At 43.1% G+C, this 27,195-nt stretch overlaps 1 protein-coding gene across 1 annotated transcript in view; it reads left to right on the top strand.

Moving 5' to 3' along the window:
* The window catches only part of wscd2 (WSC domain containing 2), a 307,700-nt gene that overhangs the window by 261,267 nt on the left and 19,238 nt on the right, over window positions 1-27,195 (top strand). Inside the window, exon 7 of the mRNA XM_060843467.1 lies at window positions 5,511-5,711. Within this exon, the coding sequence (XP_060699450.1) occupies window positions 5,511-5,711 (201 nt within the window). The remainder of the gene's footprint in view (window positions 1-5,510; window positions 5,712-27,195) is intronic.

Below are 27,195 nucleotides of genomic sequence, written 5' to 3'. Positions count from 1 at the left end.
GTGGTGGATGCTAGTATAATTGCAACATTTAAAAGGCATCTGGATAGCTATATGAATTGGAGGGATATAGGCTGGGTGCTGGCACGTGGGACTAGATTGGGTTGGGATATCTGGTCGGCATGGACAAGTTGGACCGAAGGGTCTGTTTCAGTGCTGTACATCTCTATGACTCTATGATGCTGGCTTTACCTGAAGACTGCACTTATCTTTGTAATCTCTGCCCCACGGTTTGGCAATAACCATTTGCAACCTTTAGCTTAGATTTCCTTGTCTTCCATTTAAAAACAAAAATTTAACCATTTAGTGACATTTTATGATAAGGATTGGCATCTCAAATGGAAATTACCAGACTAAATGGGCAGCACGGTGGTTCAGTGGTGAGCACTGCTGCCTCACAGCACCAGCGTCCCAGGCTCGATTCCAGCCTCGGGCAACTGTCTGTGTGGAGTTTGCACATTCTCCCGTGTCTGTGTGGGTTTCCTTCAGGTGCTCCAGTTTCCTCCCACAGTCCAAAGATGTGCAGGTTAAGGTGGATTGGCCACGCTAAATTGCCCACAGTGTTCGGGAATGTGTAAGTTCAGTGCATTAGTCGAGGGTAAATGTAGGGGAATGGGTCTGGGTGGGTTACTCTTTGGAGGGTCGGTGTGGACTTGTTGGACCAAATGGCCTGTTTCCACACTGTGGGGATTCTATTAAATAAATAGGCATGTTAACTGAGAGAACCAATAAATGAACTACAATTTTTAATGTATTCATTCACGGGGTGTTGCCTTCATTGACTAGACTACATTTAGTGCTAATCCCTGATTGCCCAGATTGGAATCACATGTAGGCCAGACCAGGTAAAGATGGCAGATTTCCTTCCCTAAAGGACATTAGTAAACCAGGGTTTGCCTGACAATTGACAGTGATTATATGGTCACCATTAGACGAGCTTTTTAATTCTATTCTTTTTAATTGAATTCAAATTCAGTTGTCACAGTGGGATTTGAACTCCTGTCCTTTTATTGAGGAGCCATGTGGGCTTGGTCTTATTCAGTGTAATACTCATTGAAAGGCTCTGGAGTGCTGGGGGTTCAGGAATTCTCAGCCATCTGCATATGAAGGTACAATATCTATTTAACTATTAAGTTCACTTTTTTGTGCCCATTCAATCGCAGCTTGGCATCACGTACTTGCAACTTGGTTTATCTTTGGTTATTATTCAGTCACAGGATGAAAGCATCATTGGCTAGGTCCAACTGCCCATCACTGGTTGTGCAGATTGCTGTTAAAACTCATACAGCCATGGAGCCAAAGCGATGTAGACCACAGAATCAAACTGTTCAGTCCAACTCGTCCATGCCGACCAGATATCATAAATTAATCTAGTTCCATCTGCAAGCATTTGGCCCAAATCCCTCTCAGCCCTTCCTATTCATATACCCATCCAGATGCCTTTTAAATATTGTAATTGTACTAGTCTCCACCACTTCCTCTGGCAGCTTTCCACACACGTACCACTCACTGCATGAAAAAATTGACCCTTAGGTCCCTTTTATTTCTTTCCCCTCTCACCCTAAACCTAGCCCTCTAGTTCTGGTCTCCCCTAACCCAGGGATAAGACCTTGTCTATATACCTATCCATGCCCCTCATAACTTTATAAGGTCACCCCTCAGTCTCCGACACGCCAGGGAAAACAGCCCCAGCCTATTCAGCCTCGTCCAATAGCTCAAACCCTCCAACCCTGGCAGCATCCTTGTAAATCTTTTCTGAATCTTTCAAGGTCAACAACATCCTTCCTGTAGCAAAGACACCAGAATTGAATGCAGTGCTCCCAACAGTGGCTTAACCAATGTCAACCACATTGCTGTGGGTCTGGAGTCACATGTAGGCCAGACCAGGTAAAGGTGGTCGTTTCCTTCCCCAAAGGACATTAGTGAACTAGGTGGGTTTTTAGTTGACAATGGCTTCATGGTCTCATTAGACTCTTAATTCAGAATTTTCAATCTGCCATGGTGGGATTCAAACCCCAGATGATTAATAATTTAGCAATAATGTCACTAGGTCAGTGTCTCCCCCAATTATTTTGTCACCTCCTACTCTTTCAGTTTTTAATGCTGCTTGCTATTGAAGACCTTGTTCCTTTAACTGTGGTCTGCAGTTAAAACTTTTACAAAAAGCTGTTCATGCCATTTTAGTCCTTGATTATCTTGCGAGACAGGTGTACTTTGTGAATGCAGAATGCTTATTTTTATGTAGAGAAATTAAATGTGAGGAGGAGTATTTTACAACAGTACATCACAACATAAGTACTGCTGTCATGAAACATCCGAGAAAGTCAGAGTAATTTATAATGTCACTGAGATAGTGAAATATATCAGTTTGCATGACACTATAAAGTATTTTACAAGTCCAACTTGACTATTACAGAGTCAGGCACTGGCACACAGACGTTTAGAGTTTGCTTTTGTACATAATGAGCTTTGTTTTGGCTTCGTCTAGCTTCCCATCCAGATCCTTATTAAACTGAAATAGCCTGTACCAGCCAGCTGACTAGATCTATCTTGACAACAGAGCAATTGGAACGAGCTGAGTGAGCTCCATGGTCAGCGTGGGCCAGTTTTGGGCCAAATGGCCTGTCTCCATGCTCTATGAATGTATGAGAGGGAATTTGTATCAATGATTCATTATTACATGGGAGTAACTGGAGTTGTCCACCGTCTTTTCAATCTTGCACCTAAATTTGAATCAATTCTTGATTGGTAGAATGAGACTACAAAAGGAGACATTTTTGTATAAGAATAGCAAGTTATCCTATCTCTTGGATGGACCAAAGACCTGTTTCCTTGATGCTGGTTGAAGGATAAATATTACTCAAGACATTGGGAGTACATTCATGTTAGTTGAATAATGCTGCAAGTACCAGTTCTATTCACCTGAATGTGTGGATACAAGATCAGTTTCAACACCTCATCTGAAAAATGGCACCTACAATAAAACAGAGCTCTTGTTAATGGCACTGCCTGTTCTGGAATGGGGCTTGAACCCAGAGCCTTCTGCTTCCGAGGTCTCAATACTGCATCTGAAAAGAACACACTATTGATTCAGGATAGAAATTGTGGTGATTGAAAATTACTTTGTGCACGTTCAATTCTGCTCTCCCTGATATAGACAGATGTTGTTAAACTTGAAAGGGTTCAGAAAAGATTTACAAGGATATTGCCAGGGTTCGAAAGTTTGAGATATGGGGAAAGTCACATAGTGACAGAGTTATACAGCACGAAAACAGACCCTTCAGTCCGATACATCTGCACCAACTAGATATCCCAATCTGATTTAGTCCCATTTACCAGTATTTGGCCCGTTTGCCTCTAAACCCTCCCTATTCATATACCTATCCAGATGCCTTTGAAATGTTGTAATTGTATCAGCCTCCACCACTTCCTCTGACAGTTCATTCCATACACAAACCACCCTCTGCATGGAAACATTAACCCTCAGCTCCATTTTAAATCCTTCTCCCTCACCTTAAACCTATTACCCAACAGTTTACACTCTGGGCACCTTCACAATCTGTTCCCTTACTCTCACTCCCCTCTCTGTCTACAACATAAAAATCAGCATTTTCCAGCCCCTTTTAGTTCTGAACTAGAGTCAGATCAGACTCTAGACATTAACTATTTCACTCTCCACACAACTTTCCTGATCTGCTCACTTTGTCCAGCACAAACTGGATGGACTACATTAACCACACTGCCTTTCAAGTCGCACGTTTGCATAGTGAGGGCTGGCAGCTTGGTGTCTGAGAGAGGGTTCAGTCCACAAGGCCTGATGGGAGTTGTCGTTCTTACAAGCATGCATGCGCTCCACAGCAGGTGGTGGCCAGGCTGAAAAGGCCGGGGCTGTTTTCCCTGGAGCGATGACCTTACAGAGGTTAATAAAATCGTGAGGGGCATGGATAGGATAAATAATCAAGGTTGTTTCACCAGGGCAGAGGAGTCCAAACTAGAGAGCATAAGTTTAAGGTGAGAGGGGAAAGATTGAAAAAGGGACCTAAGGGACAAGTTTTTCACACAGAGGAAGTGGTGGAGGCTGGTATATTTATAGCATTTAAAAGGCATCTAGAAGGGTATATGCATAGGAAGGGTATAAAGGGATATGGGCCAAATTCTGGTAAATGGGAGTAAAGTTATGTAGGATATCTGGTCGGCATGGACAAGTTAAACCGAACAGTCTGATTCCATGCACTGCATCTCTATGACTCTATGTCTTTTAACTGCAATTGCCCTCTACACAGCCAGTGATGGGCAGTAAAAAGCTAGATTAATTTAGGATATTTGGTCATCATGGACCGAAGGGTCTGTTTCCATGCTGTACAACCGTATGATGTTATGACTTGGTCCAGTTGAGGCTATCATTCCAGCAGAGAGAGTCTGTTAGGAAGGATAATAAAGGATCCATGTTTAATAGCTCTTGCAGTTCTAATGCGAAATGTCTCTGGCTAAATATATACCGTTTCTGCGACAAAAATCAAACAGAAATTACAATGGATGTTGCGTGACTGAGACGTGGACTATCATTATCCGAGGTTTCGTAGCTGGTCTGTATTGAATTTATTTTATCTCACCCCAGAGTAAAATAATTTGCCTCACTTCGGTTTGATAGGGCTGTGAGAAGCCACAGATTCAATAACTCCAACAGGAAAGAAGAGAGCATTCTGAGAATTGAATCAAGCTTCACTGTGATGCTATGATTACCTCATACTCAATGGTATAAAAGTGAAGTACTGCTGATGGTGGAGATCTGAAACACAAAATCAAACATGCTGGAGAAACTCAGTGACTCTGTTTTAAGTCCAGTATGGCTCCTACTTTGAACTAAAGTGGGCTGGGACAGTTCTGGGTTTCATGCTTCGGGAGGAACAAGGGGGACAGACAATGAGGGTGCCAGAGTGAAAGGCAAAGGGAAAGCTACAGATAGTGGAGAGGAAATATGCAAATCTAATGGCAGAAAGTAGGTTGGCTCTGCTAAGAGCAAATTAGTGCAAAGAAGGTGGGTGGAGAGGAGTAAGGACGGTTGCAAATTACAGTGGAGAGCAGTGTTTGTGCTTTCAGGCTGTTGAAATCAATGCTGAGTGCTGAAATCTGTAGAGTGCTTCTCCTTCAGCCTGTGTTGGGCTTCACTGGAACACTGCAGTGGCCCAGCACAGAGTATAAACCTGAGAGCAATAAGATAGATTGAAAACGGAAAGCAACTGGAAGATTGGGATCCCACTCAGTGCCTAGGCTGACATATGGAGGATGGTCACTGGACATTAATGGTGCTGGCACACGTGAGTCAGTGTAAGATCGAAAGATATTGTAGACTGAGAATGCTGAGCAACCTTTCTATATTCCTATCATTCTCTTTCTTTTGTTCAAACTCCAGTTCAGAATATCTGTGTCCACCTCATAAAGGAAAGGTCAGCGGCCATCATATTTAGCTGAAAGTGGTGAAGTTTCTCTTCTTTTTTTGTCCTTCCTCACAGGTTTTAAGGGAGAAAGAGACCATTGGAAAAGTGGGCGGTCCGTTTGTATAAAAACACATGAGAGTGGCAAAAAGGAAATTGAATCTTTTGACGCTGCAATCCTGCTCATCCGAAACCCGTATAAAGCACTAATGGCTGAATTTAACCGGAAATATGGAGGACATGTTGGCTTTGCATCTGAAGCTCACTGGCGGGGGAAAGGTATGATCTACAATCTTATCTTTTCACTGCTCCATAGACCATGGAAAGCCATCCATGGAGAGGATTAGTGTACTGACCCCAACTCATGATTCCATACACTGGATAAAGCCAAGAGGAGGTTGAAAACCTATAGTGTAGCACCATCACCAAAGATAATCTTGCATTTACACACTTGCCCCACATCTCGAAGTGCAGTGAATGAAACACTTTCACATGTAGTCACTAGAGGAGCATAGGAAACTTGGTGGTGGGTTTTGCAAATAGCAAGTTCCCACAGACAACAGAATGAACCTGGCCTGATAATCTGGTGTTATGATGTTGATTGAAGTATAAATAGTGGTCAGTATTCAGGGGATAACTCCCTTGCTGTTCTTCAAGATATTGTCATGGGATCTGCTGCCTTCTCCTGAGCAGGCAGATGGGGTCTAAGCCCCACCAAAAATGGGGGACCCTCAGCAGGGCAGCACTCCTACAGTCCTGCATTGAAGTGCCACCCTTCAACTCATACCCTAGAGGAGTTGAAGCTGAAATTGTAAGATTAAAAGAGAATAACTTGCAAATTACAATGGAGGGCAATGTTTGTGCCTACATGCTGTTATACACAACCTTTAACCACAATTGAACCTCCCAGGGCCTTCACAGAGGCATAATCAAACAAAGTTTAACATTGAACCACGTAAGACAGTATTAGTTCCCGTGATGAAGGTTTTAAAGAGCAGGAGGTGATAAAGATAAAAAGCTGGAGAGGTTTAAGAAGAGATTTATCAGAGCTGAGAGGCTCGGCAGGAGAGGAATAGCATCCACTGATAGAACAATGAAAACTTGGAGTTGGACAAGAGGCCAGATCATTTGAGGTTCCGGTGCTGGAGGAAGTTACAGAAACAAGGAGGAGTTAGGCCAAGAGGGATTTTAAAAAATCACAGTGCCACAAGACTGGGAGTCACGGTAAGTGAGTAAGAAACTGAGAACGGGAGGTCCAGTCTGAAGATTGAAGATTCAGTGAAGTCTTAGCTCAGCATTGTGGCTGATCCCCATGAGATAGGAAGTGATAAGCTTCTGTTTCCCTCTGTGGTAAATCAGTGTAACTCTCTCAGCAGTCACTCAATATTTATTGATTTCATTTTTCACTTCTTACTGCAATGGAGAATGACACTAAAAGATTAAGTTAAAAATCGCACTGATTAAAGGTGGGAGGTCAGTCTACACGGAGCTCTACAAATAACTGCAACTGGTCAATTGTGAGTTCTTTGTTGAAGGTGTGTGTGTGTGTGTGTGTGTGTGTGTGTGTGTGTGTGTGTGTGTGTGTGTGTGTGTGTGTGTGTGTGTGTGTGTGACCTTACGGCCATCAGGATAAAATTGGAATATATTTGGTGTCATTGCAGTTGTATCCTGGCTCAATGTGTGAGTATTCATCAGCAGGTTTTAGAGTGTTCCTGTGTATAATTAACATTTTTGGACTACCCCACTCTAAAGGTAGATTTCATATGTTGTTGATCACAGGTCGACATTCTTAATTTTTTTCAATAATTTCTAATTCTAATTCGTCCCCAGAAGTTTGAAGCTCTAGAGCAGTAACCCATTTCTGTCTCTGCCCATTTATCAGGATTTCATACAGGGATGCATGAGGTGACGTGAGTTTTCAGGACACAATCCTAACCGAGCGCTGCATTCCCTTGTTGCCAATTTCTCTCCTCATCTCAGCTGCCATTTCAGATCGAGCCATATCGCTCCCACTGGGGCTGTGCCTCTGACCTCAAGATGGGATTCTGACCTCGCAGCTTTCTCCATCACAACTGATACAATTGGGGTGTTTTGTGGTGAAACTTAGAAATGGTTTCATTATCATTCATGAAACCAGCCTTTATTTGCAGATTTATTAGTTAAACTGAAATTCCACCAGCTGCTGTGCTAAGATTTGAACCTTTAGTCCCAGAACGTTAAGACAAAATAAACAAAGAATTGAGGATGCTGGAAATCTGAAGCACACACAAACTGGAATTGCTGGAGAAACTCAGCAAGTCTGACATCATGCTTGGAAGAGGGAGACAGAGTTGATGCTTTGAGAACAGTGACCCTTCTTCAAAATGTGGACTGTCTCTGGCTAGGCCAACATTTAATACCGATCCCTAATTACTGAGGGGGCATTTAACAATCAACACTTTTGATGTGGATCTGGCATCATATGTGGGCCAGACCCAGTAAAGATGGCAGATTTTCTTCTCCAAAGTGCATAAGTGAATTAGATGGATTTTTTTCTCAATAATATTTTTCATTAGATTCTTGATTCCAGATTTTGTTTTCTTTCCAACTTAAATTCCACATTCTGCTATGACAAGGTTTGAATTCAGGTCCCCAGACAAATACCTAAGTGTCTAATCAAAAGTCTAGCAATAACAGGCTAGCAATACATGGCTTGGAAAGGGTGGACGCTAGGAAATTATTTCCGTTAGGCGAGGAGACTAGGACCCGTGGACACAGCCTTAGAATTAGAGGGGGTAAATTCAGAACAGAAATGTGGAGACATTTCTTCAGCCAGTGAGTGATGGGCCTGTGGAATTCATTGCCGCAGAGTGCAGTGGAGGCTGGGACACTAAATGTCGTCAAGGCAGAGATTGATAAATTCTTGATGTCACAAGGAATTAAGGGCTACGGGGAGAATGCGGGTAAGTGGAGTTGAAATGCCCATCAGCTATGATTGAATGGCGGAGTGGACTCGATGGGCCGAATGGCCTAACTTCCACTCCTATGTCTTATGGTCTTATGGTCTTAACAGCTTTGAGGCCATTGGCCAACGCCATCTTGCAGTCATACTTCAAAGAGAAAAAGACTCATAGATTTTTCATATTGTTTGGATGTTGCAACATGCTTTTGAAGCACATTTGAAGAGTAATCACTATCACAGTATTGAGAAGATGGCAGCCAGTTTGTGCACACTAACCTCACACAAGCAGTAACAGAGCAGTCATTAGATAATCTGTTCATTAGCAAAGTTAGTTGAGGGATCACTTGCTAGGACCATTGCGGGGCAACTGAGACTTCAGGAGTTCACTCTGAGTCTGTATTGATGTGGAGGCCAGACTGGGGTAAGAACAACAGATTTCCTTCCCTAAAGGATTTACTCATATTTACCACTACCAAATCACCCATGGTTCGAAATAAGAGAATAATTTACAAATATAGCCTATCAGGGGCAGTGCAATGACAACAAAATTGAGGTAAAATTAGGGAAAGAGAAAGGGAACTAAATGAAAGCAGATTTGGGGGACTCGAAAGACATTGAGAGTGTTAATGGACATCATGTTCTCCCTCTCCAAGGACATCCAGGCATGAACATAACCATGGAAGGGAGGCAGACAATTGACAGATATGATCCCCTCTACAGACCGCTGCTTGGACCTGTTAATAGTGCCAGAAGGAGGTCCCAGGTGAAATTTTAGCACAATCAGCAACTATTGAGATTAGCTTTATGTTTCCTGACTTTCAATCATGTGGTTGAATTTGAATCCTCCCAGTTGCTACAATGAGATTTGAACGCACATCCCCAGGGACAGTGTCTTCCAGGGCCTCTGAACTATTAACCCAGGGAGATTGCCATTATGTCACCATTGACTCCCCATTGAATTGGACAATAATCATATTTCTCCCAGTGTCAGATCCCACATCAGCGTTCACTTCAGGGTTTGTATTGGTCAGGTAGATTGGAGCAGATTCTGTTGCTAGGCCTCTGTGGAATATTGAGCCCAGACCCGCAAAAGATATTTGTCATGGTACATTACATTGTCCACCAGGGTTTCATAAGCTGGAAGTCTGAAATCACAGAGGCGTGTAGTGGACAAATGATCACTGGGTCTGTCGCTGGATACTGAATGTTCTCCACTTAGACCTTTGACCTTTGTTGTTCCCTTCATGTCATGACATTAACACAATAACACTATGGTCTCACAAGCTGACACCCAACAGTTAATGTCAATGAAATGCAGCTAGCGTGGACATTCTTGTATCTCCGGTAGAAATCGGTGCCTAGGTCATAAGCTTTTGCTTAAGTTTCATTTTCACTGTAAAAGCATTTTCAATTATTGACTCTGGTGTTTCCATGGAATTAGTACATGTTAAAATCATTGTTACACACGACTGCGAAATCCTGTTTCTTTTTCATTTGAAACAATTGACCACAGTACACATGTTCTGTACTTGGAGGAACAGCTAGGATGTGCATGTGTCCAAGTGAGCATTCCCTCAAACATCAAAGTAACATCAAAGCAAAATATTGCAGATGCTGGGAATCTGAAATAAAAACTGAAAATGTTGGAGAAGCTCAGCAGATGTGGCAGCATCAGTGGAGAGAGATAATCAGAGTTAATGTTACAGACTGAGATAACCTTTCATCAGAGATGAAGGAAAATGGTGCCATTAAGTTGTCTTAAGTATATTTACTGGCAGGTACTTGAGACATTTAGGAATATTTCAAAATGTTAAATGCTCCAGCAAGTTTGAAGCTAATTTGCATTCATTTAACAAGAAAAATTTGGAAAGGAGTGGAATTATTGCTTTAGATTCAAAACGTAAATGATCTGTGGAAATAGCAACACAGGAAACTGCATTAATAAAGTGATAATGCACAAAGTAAACTTAAGGCTTCTATACCAGATGGTCCTGCTCTGTGGTTCCATCATTGTAAACTCCACGTGTTACATAAAGTGCAGCATTTATGTTTTCAGTCCTGATGGAGGGTTTTCTTAGCCGGAGACATTAACTCGCTTTCTCTCTCCAGACATGCTGCCCAAACTGTTGAGTATTACCATTACTTGTTCATTTCCTTTCCCTTTAATCTTCTACAGATGGATGGTGTGGTGGTTCAGTGGTTAGCACTGCTGCCTCACAGCGTCAAGGACCCAGGCTTGATCCCACCCTTGGGTGACTGTCTGTGTGGAAATTGCACGTTCTCCCTGGGTTACCTCCATGTGCTCCAGTTTGCTCCCATAGTCCAAAGAAGTGTAATTTAGGTGGATTGATCTTGCTAATTTGCCCATAATGCCCAGGGATGTGTAGGCTAGGTGAATTAGCCATGGGAATTACAGGGTTACAGGGATGCAGTGGGTCTGGATGGGATGCTCGTCACAGGGTGAAGTAGACTTGATGGGCTGAATGGTCTGCTTCTAACTCTAGGGATTATACGATTATGGCGGGGTAGTACAGCACAAGGGAACAAAAAGGCCACACACCAGCTATCTTCCCTTTAAGTTGCTGCTGTGAAACTCTGTATAGACAGGAGACTGCAGGCAATGGCTGGTTGATTTGGGGACTGTTCAGTGAAGATGGAGGAAATAACAGTGTTCTGATAATGGTTCAGTGGACACGAACCGTTAACTCAGCTTTCTCTCTTCACAGACTGAGTTTCCCCAGTTATTTCTGTTTCAGGTTTCCTAGCATCTGCAGTTCTTAACTTTATTGTTGTGGTGGGAGTAGGCCATTCAGCCCCTCAAGCCTGCTCAGCCATTCAGTAAGATCATGGCCAATCTGATTCAGTCAGGTTTGGTTTGAAGGATGGCTCTTCGTGATCCATTGATATCTCCAATGATATTGTCACCATGTGGTGCAGTTAGGTGAGGCAGGAAAGATCCCAAGATCCTAATTTTATGGATTTACACTGAGGAATGGATGGAATGGTACAATTGGACAATTCTTACATGTTTCCCTGCTGTATGACTCTAAGTGAACGTAATAATGAGCCCTTGGCTGGTCTTCAGATAGAGATTGCCTGCTCTCTTATAACAATCCAATAAGGCATCTAAATGCAACCTTGAAGAATGAATATTTAATTAAGGTTGTGTAAGGATTCTTACAAAGAGGCATAGGGTCAAACCTGTGGAATGGTGCTCCAAGTTGAGTACAGGTCCGTAGCTGTGTGGCATTGCTACTGCTTCTGGCTCTGAGTCAGCAGGCCCCACTCCTGGAGCTGATGGACAGGGCTGAAGCCACCGGGACACAGTCACCATTTTCCGATCTTGGCTTCAGGAGTTTGACACCACGTGACGCACTCTGAACCACGGAGAAGCTACCAGCTTCACCATTTCGGCAGGCACCTTCAACAACTTCCAAAGATGTGCAGGCCAGGTGAATTAGCCATGTTAAATTGTCCATAGTATTAGGCATGTTAGTCAGGGGTAAATATATTGTAGGGAAAAGGGTCTGGGTGGATTACTCTTCGGAGGGTCAGTGTGGTCTTGTTAGGCCGAAGGGCCTGTTCCATACTGTAGGGATTCTAATTCTAATTCTGAAAACTTCAACTTGATCATCTCAAAGTCTTATCTTGTTCCACTCATTTGTTGCCTTCAGCCTTTTCCCTTGGCAATTGTGCAAAACCCAGAACCAAGGGATGTCCGAAGATCCTCAGTGAGCATACAGTGGGCTATTTTATTTTGAGACAGAGGTAATATGTACAAAATATACTTGTCACTTCCCAGAGCGTGCATGGAATTGTGAGGAGCTCAAAATGATTAAGGTTGTTTCCACTGCCAAATAAAAGAGAAATATGCCCTGGGGTTCCCCTCCCTTGTTAGATTCAGATTCTTTGTCCTGATTTATTTCTAAGCGATCTTGCAGAAATGAAGATTTAATTGCTACAATTCCCAGGACCCCAGTGCTGCTGTGAGAAATTGCCTCCATCTAACTGTGCCTTCCTCTTTCCCAATGCCCCACAGCTCTGTCCTAATGACCCCAGTTTCAATGTTGTGCAGACCAAGTCAGTCGGTTGGTGATAAGCCACTGTTTAGGTGTATCAATTGCCCTCTTGCTAATTAATAAGACCATTTAAAAAAGCACAATTAGGTTGGATGGTCCTTCAAGCCTGCTCCTTAGTTCATTAGAATCAAGGCTGATCCTCTCTATCAACTCCACTTTTCCGCTCTTTTTTTCCTATAACCCTGTGATTCTGTTCTTGTGCAAGAATCTAATTCATCTCAGCCCGGAGAATTCTCAATCACTGAGTCTCCACTGTTCTCTGGCTTGATGGATTTCAAAGACCATCTGAGTGAATAACTTTATCCTCAGAGGAACGTTAAAGATCTGACCCTTTATCCTGGAGCTATGGACTGTGCACTGCAGCAGTTCAAGAAGGCAGCTCACCACCTTCTCAAGGGGCAACTAGGGACAGGCAATAAAAGCTGGCTCAGCCAGCAACGCCCAAGCCCCGCAGGTGAATAAAAAAATGCCCCTCTTTCCAACTCTCCAGCCACGGGGAAAGAGCCTCTCCACCTCAATCCTATCAACATTTCTCTGTTTCAATGTGATCTAATCACCTTTCATTGTACTAAACATCAGAGAGTCTAGACCCATTCTCCTCACTTTCTTCTGATTGCTCAGCCCACGTTACTTGCCTTATCACAACATTAGTGATATTAGTTCCAATTTTAGACCACAAGATAATAAGAAATAGGTACAGGAGTAGCCCGTTCAGCCCCTCGGGCCTGCTATGCCATTCCGTAGGGTCATGGCTGGATTTATTTACTCATTTGAGAGATATGGTCACCACTGGCTGGCCCAGCATTTATCACCCATCCTTTATTCCCTTTGAGAAGGTGGTGCTAAGTTGGCTTCATCAAGTACTGCAGCCCACCTGCTGTGGGTTGACCCACAATGCCATTAATGAGGGAATTCCAGGATTTTGACCCAGCAACACTGAAGGAGTGGCGGATGAGGAATGACTTGGAGGGGAACTTGAAGGTGGTGGTGTTGCCATATATCTGCCCTTGTGCTTCTTGGTAGACGTGGTCGTGTCTTTGGAAGGTGCTGCCTGAGGATCTTTGGTGAATTTCTGCAGTGCATTTTGTAGATAGGACACTGCTGCTACTGTGCATTGGTGGAGGAGGGAGTGGATGCTTGGTATGTGGGTTTAAGCATCTCCTGTTGTCACAAAGTGACAGAAGAAATAGATACCCTCATCCTCTCAGGAGGTGGTTGCACTGATACTGATTCTGACCAAAGTGAACTCTTTGGGAAATCCCTCCATCAATCATATAGCTGTAAGTGACTGGGATCCACACTGAATTTGTACAAGACACTAGTCTAGCCTTGGCTGGAGTATTGCAGGCAATTCCTTTGGGAACGAGGTGAAGGCATTAGAGACACTGCAGAAAAGGTTCACAAGACTGGTTCCAGGGATAAGGAACGTCAGTTAAAAGATAGATTGGAGAAGTTGGGACTGTTTCCCTTGGAAAAGTGAAAACTGAGAGCAAATTTGATGGAGATATTCAAACTCATGAGGGGTCTGGACTGAGCAGAGAGGGACAAACTGTCCCCACTTGTGAATGAGTTTGGAATGGAATGCTCAAACTTTAAGAAATTAGCAAAAGAACCAATAACCACATAAAGAACAGCTTTTATTCACACAACAAGTGGCTAAGATATGGACAAGGCTATGGTGTGGGGGAGGTAGGCTCCATCGAGGCAAAAGACAGCTGGAAAGGCAGAATATGTCATGTTACAGGCAGAGTAGGACTAAATGAATTGCTTATTCAGTGTGTTAGTGCTCTCACAATGGGCAGAATGGCCTCCTTCTGTCCTCCAATTCTGTGAAATTTAGCACTGAGTCACAAAAGGAGCAAGGAGGAGAAGTGTCCAAAGTCTTAGTTAGCGATAAGTTGTGAAGGAGCATTCTAAAGGAAGAGAGCAGGAGGGAATTGTAGGGTTAAAGGCCTAGGGAGCTGGAGACCCAGCCACCAATGCTGGAGCCATCAAAACTGGGGATGAGCAAGATGTAAAGGACAAAATAACAGATCAAACAAATACAAGGTGAAATAGCATCAAATCCTGGTTTCCCTCACATCAGGTAAAGTTCCATTGAGATCATGAATATGGGAGCTCTATGTGCAACCTGTACAGATGAAGTCAGCACTTGGCCTTGAGTCAGTATTTCCTGTTTCCATCGCTGGGCACAGTGTCAGCTGTCAGTATGGCAGATAGCAGAGAATGGAGACGGGGCAACTCCATACTTTGGCCAACTTCTGTCCTTCTTCCCCCTTGCGTGACTTTCATGACATTCCTGTGAATTTCCTGGAGATGCTTCACTCTGTCAAAGGTGCTTCATAAATGTATAATTGGTTTTGTTTATTAAGGTTCCTTTAGATGTTTTTCAAGCTGTTCATTGGCACCATGGTCATAGATTTGAAAGAAAAGGTAGATTTAAGGAGGACAGAGAGGTAGAGAGTGTTAGGGAGGGGATTTTTAGAGCATAAGGCCTGAACAACTGAAGGCATGGGCGTCAATAGTGTCACAGAGATAAACAGCACTGAAACAGACCCTTCAGTCCAACTTTTTCATGCCAACCAGATATCCTAATTAAATCTGAGGTGGCTCAGTGGTTAGCATTACTGCCTCACAGCACTAGGGACCCAGGTTCAAATCCACCCTCGGTGACTGTGTGGGGTTTGCACATTCTCCCTGTGTCTGCGCGGGTCTCCTCTGAGTCCAATTTCTGTCACGGTCCAAAGACGTGCAGGTTAGGTGGATCTACCATGCTAAATTGCCCATAGAGTTCAGGGATGTAGGAAATATAGGGATGGGTTTGTGTGATGCTCCTGAGTGGATTGGTGTAGACTTATAAGAAGGGTCCACTTGTGGCACAGTGATAGATTCCCTATTCCCAGACTGGATTCAAGTCCCATCTGCTCCTGAGGTGTGTAAAAACATCTCTGAACAAGTTGATAAGAAAAATACATAATTTTTTTTTAAAAAGGGTGTGGTACTGGGCAGCATATGTTAGAATGGCACAGCACCAGGGACCTAGGTTCAATTCCAGCCTTGGGTGACTGTCTATGTGGAGTTTGCACATTCTCCCTGTTTCTGCGTGGGTTTCCTCCGGGTGCTCCGGTTTCCTCCCACAGTCCAAAATTGTGCAGGTTTGGTGAATTGACCATGCCCACAGTGTTCAGGGATGTGTAGATGATGTGCAGTAGTCAGGGTTAAATGTAAAGTAATAGCGAATGGGTCTGGGAGAGTTACTCTTCATAGGTAAGTGTGGACTTGGGCCAAATGGCCTGTTTCCACACTGTAGGAATTCTATGATGAAATCTAGTCCCATTTGCCAATATTTGGCTGTATCCCTCTAAACCCTTCCTATTCATATACCCATCCAGATGCTTTTTAAATGTTATAATTGTACCAACCTCCACCACTTCCTCTGGCAGCTCATTCCACACATGCATAATCCTCTGTGCAAACAGTTGCCCCTTAGGACCCTTTTAAATTTTTCATCTCTCACCTGAAACCTATGCCCTCTGGTTTTGGACTCTTCCACCCCAGGGAAAATATCTTGTCTATTCACCCTATCCATGCCCCTCATGATTTTATAAACCTCTATAAGGTCACCCCTCAGCCTCCGATGCTCCAGAGAAAACAGCCAGCCTCTTCCTGTAGCTCAAACCTTCCAACCATGGCAACATCCTTGTAAATCATTTCTAAACCCTTTCAAGAATAGCAGAGTGATGAAAATCAGGGATCTGGAATTTTTTTTTAGAAGTTTCAATGCAGTAGTTCATCCCTCAGGGTCAAAATCATTGCTGGAGGAGATACCCCTCTGTCCGGCTACAAAGCAGCAGTCTAACAATTATTTGCGTACTGGTGTAATGAATGCTGCTTGCAATTAATGGCTTATTGGATAACTAAAAACAGTGGGCCTTCGATCTTGAATATCATTGGAGGAATCAGACTGTTTAGCTGCAGTCTTTATCTGCAGCACACAGCTACGAGAGAGCAAATAAAAGTGACTGCTGAGAAACATCAACCTCAAGATTTACTGAGACACAAATCAGCTGTGATCTGACCGCTGCTTATGGACATGTGATAAAATTTGAGGAGATTAAGCCAGGGTTGGCGGGCGTAAATCAGATCCGCACTTGAATTAAGAGCCCCTCGGTACACATTTGGAATACTGCAGTGCAGAAAAAGCAGACTCTCTCTGGAGCTCTGTCACAACATGACACCAGGGAGTTATGGTGCTTTTCCCCTTGAAGTGTCCGTAGCCTTCGCCTCAGACTGGGCTGGCCACCTGTTGTAATTGCTTCTCCTTCCAGTGTCGCTCACACTGCTAATGGGAAACTAATGGCGGTGTCCCGTATCACCCTCACCAGAATAATTTGCTTGATGTCTCATCTATCTAATGCTGTTTGTCGACGAAAACAAAATAAAGCCACTGTCTTTAGCTATAGCGTTCTCCTCACTCTCCAATCCTTTCTATCTCCCTCTCTTGATATTTTTGCTGTTCCTGCCTTCTCACTTTCTGCCAGTTTGGTTCCAAGTTGAGGTAGAGGAGAAGGAGCCCAAAGGTGATACGTTAACTTTAAATAGGGCCAATTGTTAGAGCAGAGCTAGCTGAAGTGAACAAGCAAATTAGGTAAATGGAGGATGCACAGAACGGGTGCATTCAGCCCGTCCAGCCTGCTCCACCATCTAATGAGAGCGTGGCTGTGCTGATTGTAACCTCAAATCCACATTCCTGCTACCTCCTGACAACACCCCACTTGCTTACTAAGAACCTATCCACCTGCGTCTTTAAAATATTCAAACACTGCTTCCCACTGCCTTTTGAGAGCATTCCACACACTCACGACTCTCTGTGAGAAAATTGTCTGCCTTATACCAGTTTTAAGTAAGTCGCCCCTTTCCACCTGATTTAGAAAATGATGAATTCAACTCTGGAACTCAAACAAGTAGAGAATCAAAGCCAGGGAGGTCTAGGCAAGTTAGCCAAACTTCTGAAGAAGGGTCACTGGACCTGAAACATTAACTCTGATTTCTCTCCACAGACGCTGCCAAGCCTGCTGAGTTTTTCCAGCAATTTTTGTTTTTGTTTCTGATTTACTGCATCCACAGTTTGATTAGATTCCCTACAGCATGGAAACAGGTCCTTTGGTCCAACAAGTCCACACTGACCCTCCAAAGAGTAACCCACTAGATCCATTCCTCTACATTTACCCCTGACTAATGCACCTAACACCAAGGGCAATTTAGCATGGCCAATTCACCTGACCTACACATCTCTGGATTGTGAGAGGAAACCAGAGCACCCGGAGGAAGCCCACACAGACACAGGGAGAATGTGCAAACTCCACACAAACAGTCACCCAAGGCTGGAATCTGAATCCAAGTCCCTGGTGCTGTGAGGCAGCAGTGCTAACCACTGAGCCACCGTGCCACCCTTTTATAAAGCAGCAGTAGAGCTGCTTGAGACCACAATTTTTCTTGTGGGAGACAAACACAATCATGACAGCACAGACACTGACCCTTTTGAGAGAGTCTGCACTCTCCCACACCACAGAAGCAAACCTACTTTTGTTGTTTTGAACTTAGATACACCAATGTTTAACACAGTGTTTTAACATGTTGCAGCATGATGGTTGACCCACAGAAATGGTAGCAGTGGGATTCGAACCCACGTCTCCTTAGAGACTGGAGCCTGACTCCAGCGCCTTAGATCACTCGGGCACACTACCAGCCAATTCTTTTGGTTTATAAGTTGGTTTAACATCTACCTTAGACATTGCGACAGAAGCTCATACTAAAATGTTATAGTAGGGCCCTAGGAAACGTTCAATAAAGCCGAGTTAAAGGGAGTCATTTAAGGCAGTAATGTGATGTGTATAAGGGGGATGTGCTTTATCAGATATTATTGCAGAAAATAAAAAAAATGTGGTATAGGAGTAGCATTTTGGCATGAATAGAAGGTTGGCTGGCTAATGGAAAACAGAGAACAGGCATAAATGAGTCATCTTCTAGTTTGCAAAATGGAACAAGCGGAGTGCTGCAAGGATTAGTGCTGGAGCCTCAACCTTGAACCATTTGAGTAAAAGACTTTGAATAAAGGGACCAAAGCTGCTGTTGCTAAATCTACTGATGATACAAAGATAAGCAGGAAATCACGTTGTGACTAAGATATAGACAGCTTCAAAATCAAAGAACTTGCAAATGGACTTTGATGTTGGGACATATGAAACTAACTGTTTTGTTAGGCAAAATAAAAATAAGCAAATTATCTAAGTGGTTGGAGATTGTAGAGTTCCCTATTTGTTTGGATGGGTGCAATTCCAAAAGTACTCAAGAAATTCAACACTATCAATAATAAATCAGCCCACTTGATTGGCACCACATCCGCAAACACCCACTCACTCCATCAGCAATGCTCAGTAGTAACAGTCTGCTATCCACAAGATGCATTGCAGAAATTCATCAAAGATTGTCAGATAGCATCTTGCAAACTCATGACCACTTCCATCTAGAAGGACAAAGGCAGCAGATGCATGGGAACACCACCATCACCTACAAGTTCCCCTCCAAGCTACTCACCATCCTGACTTGGAAATACACCTCCATCCTTCACTGTCGCTGGGTCAAAATCCTGGAATTCCCGCACTGTGGGTCAATCTACAGCACAGGGACTGCAGCAGGTCAAGAAGATAACTCACCATCACCTTCTCAAGGGGCAACTGTATACAGATGATAAATGCTGGCCTGGCCAGCGAAGTCCATATCTAACAAGCGAATACATAAAACATATAAGGTTTAGGGATCTGGATGTCCTAGTACATTAGCCGTAAAAGTTCAAAATGCAAATGCAGCAAGTAATTAGGAAATCTAATAGAATAAATTGTTTAACGCAAGGGAAATTGAATACAAAAATAGAAAGGTTGTACTTCAATTATACAGGGCTTTGGTGACGCTGCAACTAGAGTACTGATTTAAAGAAGCCTGCAAATATGTTGAAAGCCATCCAGAGAAAGTCTACTAGATTAATACCTAGTATTAATATGGTCTACTAGATTAATAACTAGATTAATATGGGCGGGTTGCCTTATGAGTTAGATTAGACAGGCTGGACATGTATCTGCTGGAATTTGGAACAGTAAGAGGTGACTAGATTGAACCATATGGAGTAAAAAAGTAGCAAGTCTAATGATGCTCATGCAGCCACTGTTGATTGTTGTAAAAGCCCATCTGGTTCACTAATGTCCTTTAGGGAAGGAATCCGCCAACCTTAGTCGGTCTGACTGACACGTGACTCCAGACCTACAGCAATGTGACTGCCTCCTGGGCAATGAGGGATGGGCAATAATTTCTGGTTTAGCCAATGATGCCCTCATCCTGTGAATGAATGAACAAAATGTATGGGGCGTGAGAGGAAACGCTACAAAGGAGTGGGCTGAGATTTCAGCTGTGTAACGATGGCAGTGATGGAGCAGCAGACCCGTGAGGGAGCAGAATGTAAGGCCTGGATTGGGAAAGAGTGAGGAGTTCAGAGCATGGGGAGATTTGTGTGCAGTCAGAGTGAGGGGCTGGGGTCACATTTAACATTTAATGGTCCATGTCAGACTAACACCTAAAGGTGGGGTAGGTAAAGGAATGAAGGGTTTTCAGAGAAAATGTGGGTGAGAGAAAGAGTGAAGTAGTTTAGTGGGGAGTCAACAGGGCTTGCTTTGGAGTAGCAATCAGCCAGACTCTGAACTCTGGTCATGAACAGAAATCAGGCTCTGCTCCTTAGTTACTGACTGGGCATTGGCTGGTGCCCATTGGGTGGGGGGGTGTTTTGGTGGGGCTCATGCACCCTTTCTTTGCTGGCCACCACCTCCAGCCTCCAGCCTCCAGCCTCCACTTACCACCACTCTGTGGCATTGCTCTTAGTGTCCAAGTGGGGGTAACTGGGTGACTCCTTTCCACCTCCCAAACCCCACTCTCCTCCCTGCTGGCAGGGTGCCCATCACGCCCAAGGCAGGTGCACTTTTTAAAATCATCCTTCCACCCCCCCACCCCCTGACCCGGATTGGGGCCACGGGCCCTTGGACTCCCAAACTAGTTTGTGGCTGGCCGTCGGTGCGGTTCTCAGGGAAAGCCGCGAGGTTTTTACCGAGCTGAAAGACAGGTGGTTATGGCTACATACTTAGAAAGAAGTAATATGATTGGGCATTCAAAGTGGATCAATGGAAGGAACATTATGTTCCAGAGAACCAGATGGGCTTTTACAACAATCAACAGTGGCTGCATGAGCATCATTAGACTTGCTACTTTTTTACTCCATATGGTTCAATCTAGTCACCTCTTACTGTTCCAGAGAAGCCTGTTGGGGTTTTTGTTCAGGATTTTACTTGTAGCAGTGGATGAGGTGCATTGGATTCTGAACTTCAACGTAAGTTCAGAAGGTGCTTAAAAAGGTCTCACACATGAAATTTGGGAAAGAGAAAAGTAGACCATGTGGGATTGGGATGACCTTAACCCTAATGGACAGGAAACAAATTATTTGCGTCATTGTCAGGATGACAGGCTGGTATTAGTGAAATAGTGCAAATATCAATGTTAGTACTACGACTGTTCACTATGTAAATTATACAGTCAACTATATAAATTATTTGGATTCAGTGTGCAATACTACTGAATTTGCTGAGGGCACAAGACCTGTTCAGGAATATAAGATGTGAGGAAAAATTCAAGGAGATTTCAAGGAGAGGCTAAGTAAATTGACTAAAACGTGACAGGTGAAATGTAATATGAGTACATGTGAAGTTATCCACTTTGATAGAGAAATATAGAACTAGAGAGGGTTTCTGAAATGGTGGAGGTGTGGATGTCTCAAGGGGCATGGATTCATGAGCCACAAATAGCCAGTGTGCAGGTGCAGCGAGCAATTCAGAAGACTAATTGCATGTCAGTGTTTACTGCAAAGAGATTTGGAATAAAAAAAATCACACAACACCATGCACCATGTCATAGTCCAACAGGTTTACTTGGAAGCACTAGCTTTCAGAGCACTCCATAAGCTAATGCATCCAAACACATCTGTTGGAAATAGCCTGGTGTTGTGTGATTTTTAACTTTATACACCCCAGTCCAACACCAACACCTCCAAATCAAGAAATTTGGAGTGCAGGAGTAAAGATGTTATTGTATAGAGGCTTGGTTTGTCCTCACTTGGGATATTGGGTACAGTTTTCATCTCCTTATCAAAAAGTGAGCATGTTTGTAAAGAAGGAATACACTGGAGTTCAGCAAGTCCATCCCTGAGATGAGGAGGGATAGAGGTAGCTGGGTCTGCATTTCCAAGAGTTTCAAAAATGAGGGGTGACCTCACCAACATGATGAGGTCATGACAGGGTGGATGTAGGTGAAATGGATGTTACCCCTGAATGATGAGTTTGAAACCAGGAGATGTAACCTCAAGATAAAGGATAGACCATTTACATCTGAGATAAAAAGAAATTGCTTCACTTGGAATGGTGAACCTTTGTAACTCTCTACCCCAGAGGATGTGGAGGCTCAGTCATTGAGCAAGTTTAAACCAGAGAAATCGATAGTTTTCTGGAAACTAAAGACATCAAGGGATATGGAGAGAGTGCAGGACAGTATTGTTGGTGCAGGTGGTCAGGCATGATCTATTTTAACGAAGGATTAGTCTCTTTGCATTCATCAAGGTCTGAACAAACTACAAAGAGATGGTAGGCTACCAGTAATGATAAGTACTTTAAACAAATTGAGCTATGATTTGCTGAAATTCAGTCACTGTGTTGGTTTGGAGATGGACTTTGACTCTGTTTGACCACAACAGGAACAGTGGGGGGGAGTTGTGCAGTGAACCGGGACAGAACCTTGCTAATCCTCATCAAAGATACCCTCTTAGTATTCAGGCCAATTTTTTTTCACATCCAATCTCCTTTCCCTGAACCCACAGGCACTGTTTCGAGAGAAAAGTTTATCTCCTGCTAGGCATTCAATGAAAGCAGCTTCTTTATAATTCATCAAAGCTTAGAAGATACAACATTCAGATTACTTTGCCACCATCTTGACGTGTTAGTTTTGTCCCAGAGTGATGTGCATCATTTTAATAAACCATTCATCTTCCTTAAATTATCATGGAGTGTTAATACCCAGAAAGACAGATGGCATCTTAATCTTCCGGTATTTTTTAAGCTCCTCTGTCAAATAAAGAGTTTTAAAATGTCAAATAAATGCTTGAAGTTGTCGTACAGAGTTGAGTTATGTGCAGCAAAGTCTTTCTTAGACCATCAAAAAGAGATAATTATAGATTGAATGCCGTATTCTGATGAAATCTAGTGTATGGTACATAAAAACCAGCAGCTGTACCACACTGAAGATGTGCATTAGGATTACCAATGTAAACTTGTGTAAAAATAGACTTATGAAGTCTTGCTTCGCTGTTTCCACTCAGTTTGAACAAATCAACGATGTTAACCTTTTGAGTGCTGGATACTTCTGAATGTGCACATCTTCAATAGCCTAGTGGTATTATCATTGGGCTGTTAATCTGGAGACCCAGGTTTGAATCCCATCATTGCAGATGGTGGAATTTGAATTCAATAAAAATCTGGAATTAAGAGTCTATTGATGACCATGAATCAATTGCCAGGCAACAAAGCATCTGATTCACTCATGCCCTTTTGGGAAAGAAACTGTCATCCTTACCTGGTCTGGGCCTACATGTGACTCCAGAACCATGGGAATGCAGTTGACTTTGTTATTTAACTGCCTCCTGGGAAATTAGGGATGGGCAATGAACAGAAGTGTAGCCAACGATGCCTTCACCCTGTGAATGATTTTTTTTAAAAATTACTTTGTCGCTATTTCGAATGAAAGGATCAACTCATTCATGAAGGGTTGGTTTGCTTAGGTGGCTGGCTTGCATTCACTTCCTGCAGCAGCTGACATTGGCATAAAGGGCTGTCCTGAACCTCCCCCCCTTTGCTTGAGGTATGGTGACCATCAGGTTAGACCTCCACCAGTTGCCTCTCTCCAGTGGGAGATAGATCCTTCCAGACTACGGTGACTTGAAAGGAGCTGAGTTACCATTGGCTGGCTTCACTGAAGGGGCTAACAAGGCTGCAGATAATCCAAAGAGAGGTTTGATTGGGAAGTGGCTAGGCTGACTTTGATATTTAACTGCCTCCTGGGAAATTGGGGATGGGCAATGCACAGAAGTGTAGCCAACGATGCCTTCACCCTGTGAATGATTTTTTAAAAATTACTTTGTCGCTATTTCGAATGAAAGGATCAACTCAGTCATGAAGGATTGGTTAGTTCAGGTGGGCTGGCTTGCATTCACTTCCTGCAGCAGTTGACATTGGCATTTGATTTTAAAGCCTGCCTTTCAAAGGAGGAAGACCGATGAGCGGGATTGTTGATGTGAATGGAGAGTTTCTGAAGTTCAGTGGCTGCTGCAGAAGGATGTGGAGAGGAAGGATGTTGAATTTTGTTTCCAAACATCAGGACCAGCATTATGAAGTTTTGAGATTGGGAATTGCGCATCTCCTGACTGGATGCTCATGCTGGGGCTCGAAAGCAGATAAAGCAAGTCGGTTAATTTTGTTTTATTCATGGCATGTGGGCATCACTGGCTAGGCCAGCATTTAATGCCCATCCCTAATTGCCCAGAGGGCTGTTAAGAATCAACCACATTGTTATAGGTCTGGAGTTTCATGTAGGCCAGACTGGGTAAGGATGGCAGTTTCCTTCTCTAAAGACAAGAGTGAACCAGATGGGTTTTTCTGACAATTGATTCATGGTCATCATTAGACACTTAATTCCAGATATCTTTTTTGCTACATTCAAATTCCATCATCTGCCATAGTGGGATTCAAACCTGCATCCCCAGAACATTACCTGCGCTATCTGGATTAATAGTTTGGATAATACCGCTAGGCCATCACCTTCCTATCTCTTTCTGCTCTGGTGGTAATCAGCATCACGGACCAACATCCATATTCCACCAATATTTATTTTTTATTACAGATATAGTTAACAATGTCATAATCACTGAATTGTCTGTCTTTTTGGCGATGTTGATTGTGGAGCTGATATTGCCAAGACATCGGGGAGAATTCTGCTCTTCCTTCAATTAATGAACTTTCACATTCACCTGAAAAGGCAGAAGAAGCCTTAGGTTAATGTCTGAGCTGAAAGACAATATCTCCAATGGTGCAGCGCTCCCCCAGAACTGCACGGGAGCATCAGCTGAGGGGTTTACAGCACTCAGGCCCAGGATTGAGATTTGAAGACATGGCCTTCCTGGTTCAGAGGCAATACCAACTGTGCCTTAGCTGATCATTGAAAGTAGACCAGTGCTGGAATATCCACCCTTCTCCCAGCTCACACACAGGGTGGTGAGTGCCTGGAATGCATTGCCAGAGGACGTGATGGAAGCAAACACCACAGCAGCTTTCAGGAAGCGCCTGGATGAATTCAAGAACAGGACGGGAATAGAGGGGTACTGATTTTGTAAGTGAAGACAGTTTTAGTATGGAAGGGCAAATGTGTCAGTGCAGGCTTGGAGGGCTGAAGGGTCCATTCCTCTGCTGTACTGTTCTTTATTCTTTGCTTCTCCACTCCACCATGGTGGTACTCAAGCCATATCCAACAGTGGTGTGCATGCCTAGTAACATTCCCTCTAAGCTATATGGGCTTCTCTGAGATTCCAGACATGCTGACACTGAAAGGTCTGTCTATCAAAAAAACAATTAGAGGGAGTATTTGTTGTTCATCAGAAATATTTTAATACACAACTTCCCTTGACCTGGATATGAAGACAGGGTAAGTGGCATAATGTACTGTTGGATAGATGCTCATCCTTTAGCAAGGTTAATATCTCACAAGTCTGCAGTGAACTTCATCAAGCACCTCATCAAACTGCTGAAAACTGATCATCTGGCAGTTTCTGTACCTATTGGCCACCCACAAGTCCAGGTTTATATTCAGGCAGCAAAATGATTTATTAGATTAATTTTTTTACTAGTTCAAGTACACTGTTATGATTCTGTTAGGGACCTTGAAATCTGAACACATAACTGACAGAATTATGCCACAAGATTTCACTTTGTTAAAGCTTAAATAAACTTTGTGTATATGTAAAGAGACGTTAAACAAAGCCACAGCTTATAAAAACATGCATTGTAAATTCAGTTCCAACTTTTTACTTTACCCCAAGAGTCCTATTCGCTTATAAAATCTTGAAGGCCAATTCAATTTTCCTAGGACCAACCCAAAAGGTATGTCACAGCCCTCCAGAATGTACTTTCAGTCCATTTTGTATTCTAGCCATCTCTTGAGATACAAATTGCTTGGGGATCCTTCTAGGAAGTTCACCACCTGTTAGTTATCTCTATCTCCTGAAATGCACGCTACACCAAAAGCAAAGCTACAGCATTGAATAGAAGAAAGTGAGGGCTGCAGATGCTGGAGAGTCAGAGTCAAAAAGTGTGGCTCTGGAAAAGCTCAGCAGGTCAGGCAGCATCCGAGGAGCAGGAGAGCTGACATTTTGGGCAAAAGCCCTTCATGAGTGGCTTAAGCCTGAAACATCAACTCTCCTGCTGCTCGGATGCTGCCTGACCTGCTGTGCTTTTCCAACACCACACTTAGTGACTAAAACTACAACACTGTCAGTCTGTTTTGAAACAGAACTATTTGCTTTTGTCAGCAGACTCACATAGATGAAATCAAGTCAGAAATCCTTTTTAACCAAGAACCCTCTTTGAATAATAACCTCTTTGGTAACATTACATATTTTCAGATGGGCTCAAAGAGGAACTAAACAATTACTTTTACCATCAACACAACTCTTTGATCCTATAACCTATATGAGAAATTCACATTTCTTATGGGTGGAATTTTCTTCTCTCCAGAAGTCCATGCCCCATTCATGCACATGTTTTAAAATTTAGTTTTACTTTCTTTTGATTTAGAAACTACATGCACATGTTGCATCTTTTGTTGAAGTTAAGTGCAGAACATCTGGTCCCTTTCCATGCCCAGAGATGGGTCATTTGTGGTTTAGATTTTGCATTTCCACCTCAGACTTGGTAAGATTAACACATGTTACCTTTTATGTGTCATTAACTCAGGCTTGCTTTGCTTGCTTGATATCAGAATTGCTTATCAGTTTCTCAATCTAATAATCCAAATTTCTACAGTTAAAGCTTTAATGCCCGCAAAACTAAAAGTTGTATTTGAAAAATAAACACACATTACAAACTGGATATTTGCTACAAAGCTCTGGACCCTTTTTAACTGAGAGCTTTTTATGTGAACTACATCCTAATTTAACCATCTGAAATGACTCAGACTGGAATTCCTTAATGTACAGAAGACAAAGGGGTGACCACTTTGAGAATTAAAAAGAAGAAAGGAGTTGATTGCTGGATGGAGAGAAGCTATTTCCTCTGATGGAAGGGTCCAGATCAAGGGAAACACAACTTCACAATTAGAGCCATGCCATTTTTCAGGAAGTGCAATGGGGCACCGAAAAATTCTGCCCCAAAAAGCTTGCTGAGGGTGTGGGGAGGTATGGAGCAGGGGTGCTATCAACAAAAATTTTAAAACTGAGATTGCTAGGATTTAATTAGTCAAGTGCAGTAAGGATTATGGAACCGAGCTGGATAAGTGGAGTCGAAATAAGAAGCAGATACGATCTAATTGAATGGGGGAGCAGGGTTGAGGG

Source organism: Hemiscyllium ocellatum, chromosome 24, assembly GCF_020745735.1.
Source record: "Hemiscyllium ocellatum isolate sHemOce1 chromosome 24, sHemOce1.pat.X.cur, whole genome shotgun sequence".
Classification (NCBI taxonomy): Eukaryota; Metazoa; Chordata; class Chondrichthyes; order Orectolobiformes; family Hemiscylliidae; genus Hemiscyllium; species Hemiscyllium ocellatum.
The sequence above is the reverse complement of the archived record's forward strand: the minus strand, read 5'-3'. Positions and strand labels throughout refer to the sequence as shown.